Source organism: Cynocephalus volans, chromosome 9 (assembly GCF_027409185.1).
Source record: "Cynocephalus volans isolate mCynVol1 chromosome 9, mCynVol1.pri, whole genome shotgun sequence".
NCBI lineage: Eukaryota > Metazoa > Chordata > Mammalia > Dermoptera > Cynocephalidae > Cynocephalus > Cynocephalus volans.
Window position 1 is genome coordinate 5,758,682 of NC_084468.1, and position 17,537 is coordinate 5,776,218.

The 17,537-nt window shown below is 51.1% G+C and overlaps 1 protein-coding gene across 1 annotated transcript in view; it reads right to left on the reverse strand.

The window, feature by feature from the left end:
* Window positions 1-16,356, reverse strand: part of LOC134385654 (coiled-coil domain-containing protein 86-like) — a 33,287-nt gene extending 16,931 nt beyond the window's left edge. Inside the window, exons 1-7 of the mRNA XM_063107409.1 lie at window positions 16,339-16,356; window positions 15,435-15,999; window positions 12,560-12,712; window positions 11,014-11,180; window positions 6,993-7,072; window positions 5,868-5,991; window positions 2,972-3,092 (exon numbers count right to left, since the gene is read on the reverse strand). Of these exons, the coding sequence (XP_062963479.1) occupies window positions 2,972-3,092; window positions 5,868-5,991; window positions 6,993-7,072; window positions 11,014-11,180; window positions 12,560-12,712; window positions 15,435-15,999; window positions 16,339-16,356 (1,228 nt within the window). The remainder of the gene's footprint in view (window positions 1-2,971; window positions 3,093-5,867; window positions 5,992-6,992; window positions 7,073-11,013; window positions 11,181-12,559; window positions 12,713-15,434; window positions 16,000-16,338) is intronic.
* Window positions 16,357-17,537: the final 1,181 nt, after the last annotated feature.

The window sequence follows — 17,537 nt, forward strand, 5'->3', positions numbered from 1 at the left end:
TTCACAGGGCCTAGCTTCCAAAATCCCATAAGTAGGTTTAGCCTACCTGTTTAAAATTACACATAGAAATGTTAAGCTTGCAAAAGACAGGAAACTTTCCCCAGGCTAAAGTCTCTGTTGTAGATAAAGAATTGTAACACAGCAAAGTTGCTGGCTCAAAGGGCAGATGTCCTTGGTGCAGGTTAACCTACTGACTGATATGTTCAGAAAGTTAATGACTGTTATGTAAATATACTGAAAAAATTGTTGCAGGAAAAGAAAAGTGTTTGCTAAGAACAAGCTTTTGCTGGTGGATCAACTTACTTTTTACAAATTAATGAGTGTTGCCATGGCAATTATCTTACTGTTCTTTTTGTAGCCACCTATGTTCCTTTTCTGTAACCTCCTGCCCTGGAAAGTAAATACTGGGAGAAGACCCCAATCTGGTGTTATTTTTCCAAGGAGGAATGCCTCTCTCTTGAGGGTTTCTGGAAAATTAACCCCTTCAGGGCTCTCACTGCTCAGAAGAAATGGGTTTTGAGTGATCCTTTGCGTCTCCATCACCCTGGGGGAGAGGTGACATTTTGATATAGCATTCTTTAAAAAATTACTACGTTCTTTTTTTTTTTTTTTAAAAGATGACCGGTAAGGGGATCCCAACCCCTGACTTGGTGTTGTCAGCACCACGCTCTCCGAAGTGAGCTGACCGGCCATCCCTATATAGGGATCCGAACCTGCGGCCTTGGTGTTATCGGCACCACACTCTCCCAAGTGAGCCACGGGCCGGCCCCTAAAAAATTACTACTTTCTAAGTAAGGCAGTAACAGATTTTGTTTGTTTATAAACCAAGCTGTGTTGGTGTGGTGGCCTTTCCTTGTAACATACCAGGTTTCCACGTGATGACAATTTACAATCACAAAAATAAGGGCCACAGGGAATCAAGCCAGATAAGTTTTTCTCTACTATGCTCTGACAAAATGGCATTTTTAGGGAGAAAAACATGAGCAGGAAATGACAGCAGCTCCCAGAGGCCCCAGGGGAGTCCTGCTGCTCTTGGACCCACAAGCCCACACCCTGACCACTTAGGGGCAACTCTCTCAGCCAGTCCCAGGTGGCTGGAGGTCTCAGGGCAGGCTCCACTTAGCTCTGGCACCAATAGACCTGACATTTATGATGAGGACTAGAGGCCCTGCAGCTCCCTAGGAACCGTCAGAGACCCACCACACTTGGTGGGTTGAGTGCACCTGCTAATTCTTATGTGCTAGGCCAGTGCTTTTCCAATAGATTGAAAGCAAATGTTAGGTGGAAACCCAATAAGTATAATGGGCCAGAGTGAAGGTGCCTGTGGATCAACAGTGCCCTCTACATGTTTTTGTAAATAAAGTTTTATTGGCACACAGTCATGCACCTTTGTCCACATATTGTCTATGGCTGCTTTGCTTCTACAACCACTCGGTCAAACGGTAGTGACAGAGACCATATGGCTCACAAAGCTTATGATATGGGCTTATCTATCCCTTTACAGAAAAAGTTTGCTGACCGGATGGACCTAGGGTGGGGGCCATGAACACTTACTGAATGCTCGTCATCTGCCAGGCACTGAGTACCAGCCTTTCTATTGTTTAACTCAGTAATCCACACTAAGCTCTGAGCAGAAGGTCTGATTACAAGCTCCTTTTTCCAGATGAGGAAACTGAGGCAGAGTGCTCAGTGATTTGCACAAGGCCACAGGGCTAGTAAGTGGCAGAGCCAGGTTTTGGACTCCCAAGCCTACACCCTGACCACTTGGGAGGCAGCTCTCTCAGCCAGTCCCAGATGGAAGCACAGGATGCAAGCCGCTGGTGCTGGAGTCATGTAGATGGCCCAGCCCTTGGCGCACGCTTCGCCTGGAGCTCAGCCAGACAGGTGGCAATGTGGAGGACAGACAGTCTCTGCTGGGTGTCCTGGGGATGCCAGTTAGCCCCTACCAGAGAGCACAGGGCAAGGACTCGATGGACAGTGGCTGGACCCTGTTCCATTGACAAAGAGCCCAACTCCTTGTACCAAGTGGTCTCCTATGGGGCCAGACTGGCTCCCAGACTCCCCAATGAGGATCACTCGACTGGCATCACGGGTGGCTGGTGGCAGCACTGTCAGTCTGGATGCAAAACATGCCCCTGGTGGTCACTGTGATCTTTAAGACTTCCAATAGGAACAAAAAAGAGAAGTGGATGGAAAGTGCCCCGCGTGGCAAAGTTGTGGTAAGCAGACACTCAATAACAGGGCTCCTTTCTCTGCCTGAGGTTGGTACCCCCCAGAACTGGACCCTGAGGCAAGGATTTTGGTGGAAATGGTCAGTTTGGGTATTGATCCCAGGAAGCACTGGGAGGGGAAGGGGAAGACAGGTTGCTGGGCAGGCGCCATTACAGACCACAGGGCCCCTTGGGAGTGGGGGTATTTATCCTCCAATTCCCATCCCTGATGGCCCTGCAGGCTGAGAAGAGGATTCAGGCAGTGACGCTGGGACTGCACGGGGTGCTGTTCACATGTGGGGTGGTGAGTGCTGCTGGGACTGGGCCTGCAGCATCATCAGAGGTGGTCCCTGGACCTGCAGCAGCGGCAGCCCAGGGGCGTTTCAGAGACTAGACGCCCAGGCCCTACCCAGACCCGCTGGATCAGAATGTGCATGCTAACAAGCCCCTGGCGATCATGCGCACGTAGGTGTTGGAGATGCGGCTCTTCCCTGACTGCAGGTTCCTTTGCCTTTCCTAAGTACTAAAAAGTAACCACCAGCCCGACCTGGCCCTGCCTGACTGTCCTCCGGCCCTCCTGAGCAGGGAGGGAAAGGGATGCCTCTTATGTTTAACGGGTTCAGGATGGGTCTTAATGCTGCTTAGGAAAGGGAGGAAGGAGCCTTTCAGTTGAAGGCAAGTGGAGTGAACGCTGGCAGGGGTGAGCTTTCCAAGCACACTTTCTGCTGTGTAAATATCCCAGAGCCCCGGGCCCCACTCACCGCACAGCGCCTTGTGGGCCGCCTGCCTCCGCAGGAAGGCTCGGTAGGCCTCGGAGCTCTGGTAGGCCTGCAGCTCGCGGATGTAGCGCTGCTTATCCTCGTCTGCCTGGTAAACGTACCTCTGGAAGAAGCACAGAGGTTCTGAGGCTCTCCTGATCTGGAGGAACTGGGAGTCCTCTTGTCCAACCTCCCTGGGGCTCTTTAGGATGGTCCTAAGAAGCTACTGCTCAGCATCTGCTTGCATGCCTCCAGGGACAGGGACCTCACCACTTCCCAGCAAATTCATTCCTTGTTTGAGTGACACTGACACTGCAGAAGGTTTTCCTCCTGATCAGCTAGAGTCTGCCTCCCCATGGCTTCTGCCATCCTGCCGGTGTGGTCTGATGATTGCAGGGAAGGGTAGCACTATCAGCTCCCTCTCCAGGGACATTAGGCTTCTATTCAATTATTGCTTGTGCAAGTATCAGCACTTTACCCTGTGCAAGGTCCTGGGCTGGGCACTGGTGATAAAGAGACAAACTGGACTCCGCCCCAAGCCTTGGGATGTTCCCTAAGCTACCCCATCCACACCGTCTCCCCTCCACCACTGACACCCATGTCACCTTTCCTGCCCTGGCCCAATTCTACCCATCTGTCAAGACCCATCACAGATCAGTCACCTCCTCCCAGCATCTTTCTTTGATGCCCTCAGGCTGGGTCAGGCACCTCCTGGTATCCCCCAAACCTTGGTATAGACCTTTGTTCCAGGTACCCCCACCCTGGATTGCACGGATCCTGACCCCCTAGACTCTGAGCTCCTTGAGGGCAGGGGCTGCACAGAGCTGGTGTTTTGGACCCTCATGGCTGGCTGGCGGTAAACCCAGGGACAACCATGGGTGCAGGTAAGCATTCTCCCTCAGAATGCTGGTTGGGTAACTTAATAGTTGCAGCAGTTACTTTGTGCACCTGGCAATTTAATATAAATCATTTTATCAAATAAAAATTTTTTAAAGCACTGATGTGTCGGGTTTGTCCTGGTAAACCAGGGTGCACACAGTCCCTCAGACAACCTCTTTCAGGCTTCTAAATCCTCCTCCCACCTGGCCTCTGGCCCATTCCTGCAGGGACTTGAGTCCAACCAAAAGGTCATCTGATTTTTAAAGGCAGAGCTTTTAAAATTGGGCTTTGGAGGAGCCCCAGGCATGGTAGCTGGGAAAAGGAGAGGGTGAAGGATTTCTGAAATTGTGAAAACTTCAGATTGGAGGCTCTGCCTCTCATTTCACAAGAGCTGCCCTGTGCTTTGCAATCACCAGGAGCATTTGCAAAACCAGTTGTAATTGTGTCTCTGCCAGTCAGACTGGAATGTTAGGAGTTAAATCACTGTAGCAGGTGGGGACTAGCCCTAACTGTCCTCACCTAGTTTTAACCACAGCAGCTTTGCTTTGGTCTGTTTTACATGTTTGTGTGTGTGCCCTCCTGGGCATGTGTGTGTTCATGTGTATGTGTGTTGTGGGGGCACTTCATCCTCACTTGTGATGTTTCCTTCTGTATGGGGGGATCTCCATCAGCTTAACTTTCCTAGCCTGCACCAGGTTCCCCTCAATGGTGGGAGAAGGGGCTCATCTGGGTAGTAAATTTGGGAGCTCTTCCCTCTCTCTTCTCCCCTGGGATCTGCTGGCTGGCAGGGGGTAAGGGCTCTGGCCTGCTCTTGACCACACAGCAAGGGGTCTGCCCTGACCAGGACGGCCAGTAGTGTCCAGATCTGCAAGTAGCTGGTGCCACTGATCCAAAGACACCCTCCACCAAGCTTTTTGTGAATAAAGCTGACATTTTAATTTCTGTCTGATTGGCTACTGACTAGTTCCCAATTGATTGCCAACCTGGGTGGGAAGAAGAGAGGTATTATTGACATCCCCCAACCCCTGTTAGGATTTCTCTGTAATAGTTCATTTGAACCAAGAGTTTTCTATGACACAAACAAGCTGAAATTGCAGAGGTTTAAAAAAGTTCATCTTGGGGTCTTTGCATTTGACCTCCAAAAATGACACTCTGGAGGCCGGGTCCTGCTCTGGAAAAAGTATGGGCTTTGGGAACAGACATACGAGCACCTAGAAGGGGTATGGGAGGGCTTCTTGTAGGAGGTGACATGGGATCAGGTGTGGCTTGATCAGAAAATAACACGTTTGTTCAGTGTAGTTGGAAGGCATGTTGGGGGGAGTGGTGGAAGTGACATAAGATAGTGACATGTATTTCATGCTAAGAGGGTGTTGACTGTGTCCCATAAGTTAGTATTTCCTCTCCTGTGGCCCCAGTACATACTTCTGCGGGAGGTTAACAGGTGCTCTGTGAAAAAGGGGTTCCTTGGTAGAATTAGTTTGAGAAACGCTGCACACTAGTGCTCACATTGAGACGCTCGTGCCCACTGGTGTGTTCTGCTCTGTCTCTCCACCCACAGCCTCACTCCGGGACAGCAGGGACCTTGTCTTTCTGGCTCTCGGGCTGTGTCCCCAGCACCTAAACAGTGTCAGGCACACAGCAGGCGCTCAACAAATATTTTCTAAGTGAACAAAACTGTATGAAACATGCCAAAAATCCTTCAGAGGGAACAATCTCGTTACCTTGATTTGTTCTGGAACTTCCTAAACTTACTTGACAGCTCACGCATGTTTCATGGATTAGCCATTCTGCCCAAACCAGTTTAGGAGAAGATGCTGCTAAAAGCAAGGGGAACCAGTCGTTGCTTTTAAGGGGTGGGGTATGACGCATCTCCTGTCTGCATCCAGAAAGTTCCCTCTGGCTCCAGGGTGAAAAGATGGACTAGGATGGCACAGTCCCTAGTCCATCATCAAGGCTGCAGGCTGCTGGGTCACTTCTCAGGGAGGGCCTCTCTCCTTATTCCACATAGAAAGGGACTTACTTGCTTCTTCTCTTGAGGCAGCTGGGCCCACTGAGCAGCCAACATCTTTGTTATTTCTGTAAAAGGCAGATCAGGGTGTCTGGCCCTCAGCTGGCTTCTCTGCTCGTTTAGGAATATCACGTACCTGTGCCATGAAGGGAGCACACAACAGCTCTGAGCCACTGGCGAGGAACGGGTCAGCTAGGATGGAGCAGCTACTTTCTGGTTTTCATAAAGATAGAGAGTTACAGGTTGCCCAGATTTTTCAATCTAACCAGTGAAATGGAGATTAATTTAAGAGGGGAAAATACTTGAATAGCTGGTTTATCTAGAGTCTGATGAAAGGCCGAAGGTCTAGAAAAGGGACTCCCTATGGGGCAGGAGGTGTAGGAAGAGTGGGTGACTGGTGGCAGAGGACACATTCAAATCCCTGTGCTGTGTTCTGTGGGCAAGTCACTTAACCCATCTGAGCCTCAGTTTCCCCCTCTGTATAATGGACATAATGTACCTGCTCATAGGGTTGCTGTGTGGCCTAATGCTCTAGGTACAGGCCCCCCCATCCTCCTGACCAGGAAGGATTCATTTTGGGGCCATAGCAGTCTTCAGACTGAAAGGCCCATCCATGTGAGTTATAGGAATACTGAAAAAAGACCCTCAATTTAGAACTGTGTGAACCTTGAGGATAAAGAGAATAGTGTTCAAGCTTCCAGAGGGAGCAAGGTGAACTTGAGAGCAGTGGTCAGTGGCTGGCATGGGACCTCTGTCTTGCAGCACAAGATGCAGGGGGAAAGGGACAAGGTCACACGGCTCTGGGAAGGGGAGCGTGAGCCTCCGTGAAAATTAACCGGCTTATCCAAGGCCACAGAGCAGCCATATCTTCAATCGTGGAGTGGAAACCAGACCTACTGGCCCCAAACCTACCCCCTTTCCTGTCTGTGACCCAAGCTCAGCTCTTTTGTACTCTCCCTTCCAGCAACAGAACCTTATTAGAGCTTGAAGAACTAAACAGCCCACCCCAAGCTCCCTGTAATGTGAGGCCCCCCTAACGCCAGATAAAAGCTGAGATGAGATTGTGGCCATCCCAGGCACATGGCACAGGCCACATAGGGAGCCCTGAATGTTGCTTTAACATTCCCCACATCTTACCCTGTCGTAGGTGCACGGGGAACAGAAAGATCCCTTGGGGGTTTCCTTTTCTTTCCTTTGGGCCAGCCCCCTTTCTTCTTCTGAAACAGAAATACCACAAAGGAAAACCTCAAGGGTGTGCACAATGACTTGCCATGCTTGAATCACATATGCCACAATAACGACAATACACCAACAGCATCCTCTCTGTGCTCCCCACAGACAGCTTTACCCTCCCAGGACCTATGCACGATGGGGATGATCATCCCTCTCAAGTTGAGGAAACTGAGGCATGGAGCGATGCAATAACTGCCCCAGCACTACCCAGCAGATGTGGGAGCCAGGACCTTCCCTCCTGTCCAAGCTGCACAATGATCACCAGGCACAATCAAGAAAGCAACCCAAGGTTGAAGTTCTACGTTCATGGAGATGGGACCAAGCCTTGGCCCTGGGGGCTGGGAGTTGGGGGCAGACGATTGACATCTGAGCTGGGCTGACACTCAGCCTGGGTTCCCATCTCAGCTCCTGCCACTTATCTGATTTGTGGGCTTTGGCAAGTTATCAACAACCCGTGCCTCAGTTTCCCCACTTGCAAAATGAGGGTCATAATAGTCCCTACCTTGTGGGTTGCAGTGAGGATTCAGTGAACTAATATCCATGCAGTTCTGAGAAGAGAGCCAGGCACTGAGTAAGTGCTCAGTAAGTAAGTGCAGGCTGTTCTGATTGTATGCAGAACCTTTTCCCACTCCAGCCAGCTCTCAGGAGGGAAATCCAAGCTGCCCGCTCATAATCCCACCCATTTCACTTCTGGTTCATCAATGGTGACTGAGTCCTGTGTTGAGGACCCCTTGCCATGCTTAGAGGCTAGAGGGCTGAAAGACACAGCCTTGCCCTCAGGAGGCTCACAGTCTAATGGAAGAGGCAAATTGCATATAAATAATTGCAACAATTCATTACAGGGGATGGTGTTGTAAGATGACAGCCTGAATGTCCCTGTATCAGGGCTCAGTTTCAAATTTTCCTGAGCCAAATACACACATGTGACAAAAATGGTGGCAAATAATCAAAATGTGGCCGTAACCACCTCTGTTTCAACTGTTTCAGCTTCCAGGTTTCAGAGCTCCTTCTCAGACATGCCCATTTTGGCCTTCCCAGGACCAGGAGGTACAAAGTAAGTCAGTGGCTCAGCAGGGTGGCACTGCCACGGGCAGACCAGATGTGCTGGGGGCTGAAGGACAGTGCTGGTCAGGCCACATACAGGTCAAGACAGCAAGGGCTTAAGGAGCAGGAGGGCAGAGGTGAGGCCAGGCAGAGACAAAGGGTCAGGGCAGCAAGCATGTGTGTTAACGAGATAGAGCTGCAGAGGCCAGCCCAGCACCAGGCATACAGCAGGCACACAGCCCTGCACCAGGCACACAGCAGGCACACAGCCCTGCACTAGGCACACAGCAGGCACACAGCCCTGCACCAGGCACACAGTAGGCACACAGCCCTGCACCAGGCACACAGCCCTACACCAGGCACACGGTAGGCACACAGCCCTGCACTAGGCACAGCTCAATGAATGACATTCTCACTTGCTGACTCCTATGCATAGACTATGGTGACCCATGGAGTCTGAAAGTGGATGAGCACAATGTTTTCAGCACCCTGGAGAGCTCCCAAGGCCCTAGGCTGGTTCCTATTTCATCTAGTAAATACTGAAAACAACCACTATTGCTATAGTTTGAGTTCACCAGGGGCTTTCACATGCACACATTCCTGAATGTGTCTCATGTTCCCCAGCTGAAGTGAATATTATCATCCCATGCCACAGGGGGACATTCAGAAAGATGATGCCACTTGGCCACTAAGCAGCAGTACCCATGGCACCTGCTGATGGAGACCCCATAACTGGCTGGGGTCAAGTGGGACATGGGCCAGGTCACCTCTGCCCAGATCACGGCAGCCACCGTCTCTTCTTTTTCTGCTCAGCTCCTCAGCTGTGGCACACACATTTTTTTTTAATTGGAGGAAATATTTTAATACTATTTTAGTGTAATTCTTCATATTCTAATATTATAAATCAAAAGTCAAAATAAATGTGCTTATTTATGACCATCTTTGGCCCTTTGTTTCAGCTACTTTATTTAAAAGAAAATCCTTCCTGAGTGTTTTCTTGGTTTGCCCAGAAACCATAGCTACTGAGACAAAGGGACTTGGGAGAGCTGCAGGGATATTTTTCTCTGCAGCTTTTTGTTCTTGAGTTTCTCATGTACAATTTATACCAAGTTTTCTCAGCCCTAAATAGAGCCACATAGACAGGGAGCTCATCTTTAGTACAGGGTGTTACTATGTGAAAAACCACCCACTCGAGTACCTCAGTTGAGAGAAAAAGGGAAGGCAGAAGACAATTGATCAAGCAAAGACTAATTTTTTAAAAAATAAAGACAGTGGGAAAACTCCATTTTAACAGGATTCTTTTTTTTTTTTTTTTGTGGCCGGTAAGGGGATCGCAACCCTTGGCTTGGTGTCGCCCATACCACGCTCAGCCAGTGAGCGCACTGGCCATCCCTATATAGGATCTGAACCTGTGGCGGGAGCACTGCTGTGCTCCCAGCGCCGCACTCTCCCGGGTGAGCCACGGGGTCGGCCCTTTTAACAGGATTGTTGACCAGCAGAGACCTTCTACACTCAAATTGCAACAGCCAGTGAATTTTGGACATTTGACTTTATAAATAGGATTTTATTTTACAAAGAAAACCTCCTTTGGGAGACAGCAGGATGTAGCAGAAAGCACCGGGGCTTGGACGGCAGCTCTGGGCTTGCCCCCAGCTCTGGCAATGTGGTTCTGAAATCCCCTTTAAATCTGCGGCTCCCACCTGCAAAGCAGCAGAGGGCAGCGATGGATGAGCAAGCTAATGTGTGCAAAGGGCCCAGCGAACGGCAGACACCCAATGCACGTCTCTTTCTCTCTCTTTCAGGAAGGGAAAAACTCAGTACAAACCGATGAACACAAATCTACAAGGTCGTTGAGCTAGTCTCAAAGAGAAAAATACTTTAGTTTTTGCAACTTATCATGTCATTTTTTGGGAACCAGAGCCAAGCTTGGATGACCATTATAATCATGGTCCGAAATGGCTTGTGGCCTCTGTGTATTTTACAAATAGTTTTCCTAGGAAAGTCTAGATGCTGGCTTTTCTAAGTGGACAATGATTTTGTCAAGGGCATGCAGGAGTCCCCCTCTTTTAACAGTGAGGATGTTTATTACAAGACAGCACATGGTTCTAGATACCATAAGAAAGTTAAACTCTTAAAGATTGGGTTCCCACCCTTAGATATGATGCTCCTGACTTAAATTAGGTTTCTAGTTCATTTATTTCTGAAATAAACTAACACTATGTTATGGACTGGATTGCATCTCCCTGGAATTTATATGTTGAAGCCCTAACCCCTCATGTGACCATATTTGGACATAGGGTCTTTAGGAGGTAATTAAGATTAAATGAGGTCATCAGGGTGAGGCTGTAATCCTATAAATAGGACTGCAGCCTTATAAGAAGAGGGAGAGAGAGGGAATCTTTTCTCTCTGCCACATAAAGACACAGCAAAATGGCAGCTAGCTGTCTGCAAGCCAGGAAGAGAACACTCATCAGAGTCCGACCACCCTGATCTTGAACTTCCAGCCTCCAAAACTGAGAAAATAAAATGTCTGTCGTTTAAGCCACCCAGTTTATAGCATTGTATTATGGCAGCCCCAGAAGACTAAGACACTGCATAAGAGGTACTTCATTCTTTTTTAACAAAGGACTATTAGACACCAATAGCACCACCTGGCCTAATTTCTCATCTCAACTTTAACCAGGTTTGCAGCCCCAGAGCTGAAGGGAGAGCTTAAAATGTTGAGTGACAGTGCAGGGTGGTGGTCAAAGCATGCATTCGGGAGGCAGACTCTGTGGATTCAAGTCCCAGCTCCATATCCTGGCTGTGAAGCCTTGAGCACATCACCTCACCTCTCTGTGCCCAGTGTCCCCTTCTGTACAGTGGAGATACCAGTTCTTACCTCACTGGCTGGGAGGATGCGTAGGTGTGAGCTCTGAGGCAGGTGCTGGAGCACAGGAGCTCTTGGTTGGCTGTTACTGAAGTCAGCTCTCTTCCATCCTGATCCTGCTCCACCACCCTCCGCATGTGTGTCCTTGGGAAAGTCATTAGTCCTTTCCAAGTCCATCTCTGCCTGGAAAGTAGGACTGGCTTGTTGTGAAAGTTACACAGGGAAGATCTATGCAAAGGGGGAGGCTTTCCATTGCTTAGGACTGAGCTCTAGCTCTAAAAAGAGGAAAGGCCCGAGTTAAGCTTGTCACACACTCTCTGTGGCTGGGGCAGACACTGCTGCCAGTCGTCTCCCCAGTATCCATCCTGCCCTTCTTCATTAGGAATCGAACCCTGGCTTTTTGATGGACACACAGCCACCTGGGACAAATACATTTCTCAGCCTCTCTTGCAGCAAGGTGGGTCCATGTGACTAAGTTCTGGCCAATAAGATTAAAATGAAGTAAAGTATGCAATTTCTGGAACATATTCATAAAGGGAGGGCATCTGTTGTCACCCCTACCTCCTTCCTGCTGGCTGGAATGCAGACATGAGGGCTGGTGCTCAGCAGCTAACTTGGACCATGAGGCAGCATGCTAAGGGTAGCAGAGCAGTGAGATGTAGGAGCCTGGGGCCCTGCTGATGGGGGTACCTCAGTACCAGCCCTGAACCACCTGCCTTCAGATGTCATTCACATAAGAAAGAAACTTCTATTGTCTAAACCACTATTATCTGGGGAGTTTTTCATTTTGTGCAGCTGAGCCTGATTCTAACTGACACAGAGTTACTGCTTGTTTTTGGTATTTCTAAGTAGACCCTGGTCATCTCTCACCTGAGCTATTTAGAACAAGAAGGTGGAAAAAACCCAAACACTTTTGTTGTGCATTTATTATGAACCAGACCCTTAGGTAGGTGACAGTTATCATTTAGTCTTCAGAAATTCCTTTAAAGTAGGCAGTGTCATCCCCATTTTACCAAGAAGGAATGGAGGCTCACAGATTCAACATGCCTCACATGAGGTGTCACAGCCAGGAAGTGGTGAAGCTGGGATCCCCTTACCCATCCACCTGCTTCCGGAGCCCGTCCTCTTCCAGCTGCAGCCCCCACTGGTTGCCTCTGCTCAGGCCTCATCAGCTGCTTCTCCCAGAAGGAGAATGGGTCAGAGAAACTGCCCACGTGAGAACTGCCCCCTGTACCCAGACAATTCACCAGCAGCTCCAAATTTCCTGGAGTGGTTAGGTTCAGGAGCTAGAACCTCTAAGCTCAAATCCTGTTCTGTTGCTTACTGTGTGATGCTGGGCAAGTTCCCTGAGTTCTCTGTGCCTCAACTTTATCCCTATTGAAAAGTGGGGATAAAAATACCAACATCACAGGGTTGTGAAGATTTGAAGAGACAATGCACAGGACAGCCTGGCCCAGAGCTCGGAGCACAGAAAATACTAAGTGTGTAGCTGTTATTGCTCTTGTCATGATGCCAGCACAGCCTGTGAGGCCCTCCATGCCTGGCCCTGGGACTGCACTTGCCTTTGGCTCCTTTGGGTCCCCCTGGTTGGCCAGCATGACACACTGCACGGGCAGAGATGCCAGGTCCTGGCAGTGGATCTGGATGACGGAGCTCCCGGGGAGCAGGTCGCACGTCCCATTTGGAGGTGGGAGAAGGAACTCTGTGGGCACTAAAACAGCAAGAAATGGCTTTATATAGTCAGAGACATTGAAATCACCACCACTCCAGAGTCTGTCTAGCATAGGCACTCCCTGTATGTAGATGGGGATACTGAGGTGCAGGGAAGCAGACTGATGGCCCAGAATCACACAGGTAGGAAGAGGCCAGGCAAGGTATTTTACCCAGGTTTCCTGGCTGCCAGCCCCTGGATCTGTCCCCTATACCACCTTCCCCAGCTGTGGCTGTTCATGCTGAGGGGGAAGGTAACAATTCTCAAGGTACCCACTGCAAATGTGACCCCATCTGTGCTCCATCCCCTTACTTAATAAGCCACAATGCAGAAAACACTTCCCTGCCAAACCATTCCAGACACCAAGGCACCCCAGAGTAAGGAAAAACTGTAAGGAATCCATGGACTTTCCTCTCACTTCCTGGGAAGAGGAAATGTGGCAAACAGTGACGACTTTGATCTAGCACTACAGAACTATCCTGGCCTGTCTGCTTTCCTGTATCCACTTGGCCAGCCTGGTCCAGGCCTTGTAATTCATCGCTGAAACTCCTATTTTTTTTTTTAATGGAATTTTTGTTTTGAATCATAACTTGTGGGAATGGCTCAGAACTCAAGCAGTACCCAAGTGGTGATGGTAAAAGGTAAAGCTGGCCCCACCCTGGTCCTGCAGCACCCAGTCCCCTCCCTGGAGGCAACCTCCATCAGGGGACTCTGTGTGCTTTCCGGAGCTAGTCTGTGCATTTTCAAACACTTGTGTCCCCCCCCCATCCCCCAAGTGGCAAACTAGTCACATCGAGCCTCACTTGGCTTCTTTCGCTGACGATGTGTCTTGGAGCCCTTGACACCAGAACCGCACTTTTTGTTGAAGGCTGCACCATATTCCACTGTGCAGATGATCCGTGGTGCATTTAGAAGCCCCAGTAAAGAATGCAGAGGTTATTCCTGGTCTTTGCATGCAGTGGGCACTCTGGGAATTGGGTTGCTGGGTCAAAAGGCTGGACCATTTCACTCCCACCAGCAGTCTGGGCCCACAGGCGAGTCCCACCACCTCCCTCTCTGCTCACACCCATTTGTGGCTCCATCTGCCTTTGGCATGAAGTCCAGGCCCCCGAGCCTGGCATTTGAGGCTCTGAGAGGCTGGATCTCATTTTTGCTGCAGCCCCACACTCATCTGACTGATATAACTGACTCCAAAAGGTGGTGATCAAAATAGACAATGATCAGGCCCTTTGCATGTATTGTCCCATTTAATCTTCACCTTGACCCCTATTACCATGGTGACATTTACACACATTTTACAGATAAAGATGTGAGTGCCCATAGATTAGTGACTTCCCAAATGTCCACAGCAGGGCAGGGGCAGATGGGACCCTCCTCAGACCTGTTCTTTCCATCTCTCCAGCCACCTCCCGACAAGTAGAAATCCTCTCCCATCCAGCACAGAACAAATGCAGATGCCCTCACCTCAGTGGGACCAGCCCCAAATCTCCCCTGCCTTGACCCCCTTTCCAAGGGTCCAGGTACTGCTGGGCAGCAGGGAGGAGCACATTTGGTGGACACCCTCGGTTGGTTCATTTATTCAGTCGACACGCATAAGCACCAGGGTCTGACAGTGTGCCAGCCCCCCGTGGGCCTGCAGAGACAATGGTGGGCACAACAACACAGCCTTCAGGGAGCTCTCAGTCAGCACCAAGTCTTGGTGCCACAGAGGGCAAGGCCATGTGATCATTTTGCCTAACACCCTTGTTTGAATTATGGGTAAACCAAGGCTCAGGAGTGCTCTACGACTTGCCTGAGATCTCCAGTCCAGAGAGAGCTGGTGCCTGCCCTGGAGCCAAGGCCTCCAGACTGACTGGACAGTGCAGTGGTCACACCTATGACTCAGCCAGGTCATCTAGCTTCGGAGCCAACTCTGCCACCTACCAGCCCTGGCATCTGTGCCTCAGTTTCCTCAACTGTAAGATGGGGCTACTAAGAGGGGAGTCACTGAGGATTGACTCGCTATTACAGTGCCTAACACCCAGGAGGCAGGCAGTAACAGAGCTACTGGTTATTTTTAAATGACCCTGACACTAATGTCAAGGTCTGTGTTGGAACAGGAGAAAGGTCTCTGAGTTAAACTTTGGGCCAGAATGCCACATGTCACGACAGAAACACTCGAGCCAGGAGTAAATTACACAGTTTTCACTGAATTATCCCACAAGGTCAGCAAATGGGATTTTCTGCATAATGGAAGGGTCTGGACAGAACCTGAACCTTTCCAGCGTCAAGTTCCACGTCTGCAAAAATGCAGCCGAAGTGCTGACACCCAGGACCTGGGTTCGAATCCCGTTTACGCCACTAACAACCCGTGGGGCCCCACGCATGTCACTGAACGCCTTGGGTTTCTCATTGGGAGACGGGCAGTGCCACCTCGGGTCGCCGCGGGCGTTCCACAGGACAGGTGTGCTCAGGTTCGCTAAGCAGGAGGCCGAGAGCGCCCCCCACCACTCCTGCTCTCAGGGCCAGAGTCACCCGTCACCGCGCGTCCCCGTCCGCTCCCAGCCGTGGCGGGCCCGGACTTGCAGCCGGCTCCGGAGCCCGGGCCGCGCCTCCTTCAGCACTGGCGGCCGGGGAGCAGGCCCGAGTCACGCCCGACCCTGTCCCGGGGAGACCCCCCCCACCCCCGGGCAGCGGGGCGCGCGCGACAGAGGGGGCGGGGGACGCAAGTCCAGCCACTGACCCGCAGCCTGGCCGCCGTCCCGCTGCATGTCGCCCGCCCGGGCCGCCTCCCTGCGCCCGCCGCTCAGCCCGGCGCCCCGTGGGCGGGATCCTCCGGGGAGGCGGGGCCGATCCCCGTGCTGCCGCGGGTCCCGGGGTGCGGGCTCCCGCCGCTCTGGAGCGGGTCGCGGGCGCGGGGCGGGGCTGCGGGCAGCGTGGCTGTTCCGGGCTCCGGGCTTTCCGAGCGGCCCGGCGCTGGGCGGGGCGGGGCCAGCGGGGCAGGGGAGGGGCGGGGCGAGGCCAGCGGGGAGGGGACGGGGGCGGGGCCAGCGGGGCGGGGCCAGCGGGGCAGGGGTGGGGCGGGGCGAGGCCAGCGGGGCGAGGCCAGCGGGGCGGGGGCGGGGCGAGGCCAGGCCAGCGGGGCGGGGGCGGGGGCGGGTCCAGCGGGGCAGGGGCGGGGCGAGGCCAGGCCAGCGGGGCGGGGGCGGGGCGAAGCCAGGCCAGCGGGGCGGGGGCGGGGGCGGGGCCAGCGGGGCGAGGCGAGGCCCGGCAGCCCCGCCCGGGCGGCCTGTCGCGGGGCCTGGTCGCTGTGCCCCCCGCAATTACATAAGTGCTCCCGGGGGCGAGGAGCTCGCCTCTTGCATTATTCATACGACTTTAATATTTTCAAATCACACAAGAATACGTGACACATGATCACCGTGGCGAAGTTAGGAAATTCAGAGCGGCCCCTCTCTGGAAATCCTCTTCCGAGCCTCCTTGGTGCACCTTCTTTACACGAAAACAGCCAAAGTATAATTTAACGGCAGTTTTAAACATTTAGAAACAGCCACGAGCTCTGCCCCGTCCTTCCAATGGCAACGCTGCCGTGTTTGCACAGTCCCCGTCTGCTGGAGGGGACGCGAAGGCAGCGCTGGGGTCCTCACACTCTCCGGGGGTGTCATTTTTGAGGTTGCCTACAGCACCGTCCCCGGAGCCAGACGGTCTGGGTTCCTCAGCGCGTCTCTGCTGGGTGACCTTGGGCCGGTTACTTCACGTCTCTGAGACTCAATCTCAACGGTCTGTAAGTGGAGATAATAGTGCTGTTAGATAAGAAGGTCGACGGATTAATGCGTTAATATTCCTATAGTACATAGGAAGCTCTCAACAAATACGTTATCTATTAGTACTGAGGTCATCTGCATGTACCAAGGATAGTGGGCGCCAAGCATGTAATAACTTAATTTGGTCTTTTCTTATTCACCCAAAGCTCCCCACTTCATTCCTTTGTTATCTTTTTTAACCAACCAGCATCTTCAGCAAATAAGTCATTAAAGCTCTCCGTTCCTCAGTTTCTTCCTCTGTAGAATGGAGGCAGTATGAATAGCACCTGCCTCCCAGGGGTGTGTGAGGATTAAGGGAGGTGCTGTGCAGGTGAATGTATGTAACTGCTGGGGCACCACGCCCGACGTGTATGACCTGGCCAGTGAGGACATAACCAGCTGCTCTTATCACAGCGTGTTCAGTGCTCACCAGGAAGCCCCAGGGCTGAGCCAACCCGGGCTGGGACTCCGGGGCAGGAAAGCAGCCCAAAGGTCTCAAGAACCAACCCTCTTTCTTCAGGGAGGAAACTGAGTCCTGGGGAGGGAAAGCAGCTTACTCAAGCGAAGCTCCTTGCACCTCACCATGCAGCTCTCAATTCAGTGCAACAAATACACGCCAAGATCCACCTCCTTAAAAAAAGAGTGAAAAATATTTCCTGAAAATAAATCCTTGAGAATAGCTAGAAAATTAAAAAACAAACAAACAAACAAAAAAAAACCCGAACCATAAGAACATTCAAATGAGACTCACATCTTCATACATCAGAACATACACAAATCCATTGGAATCTAATCAGTATGGAATTGGTATAGGAATGGACAGATAGATGGGTGGGACAGAAGATGGAACCAGAATTAAATCCAGAATATGCGTAGATTAATTTATGACAAATACAGTGGGTCCTCTTGCATTCGTAGGTTCCACATCCACGGATTCAACCAACCTCGATGGAAAATATTGAAAAAAAAATTAAAAACCAATACAACAATAAAACTAATACAAAAGAAAACCAATACAATTGTTTACATAGCATGTACATTCT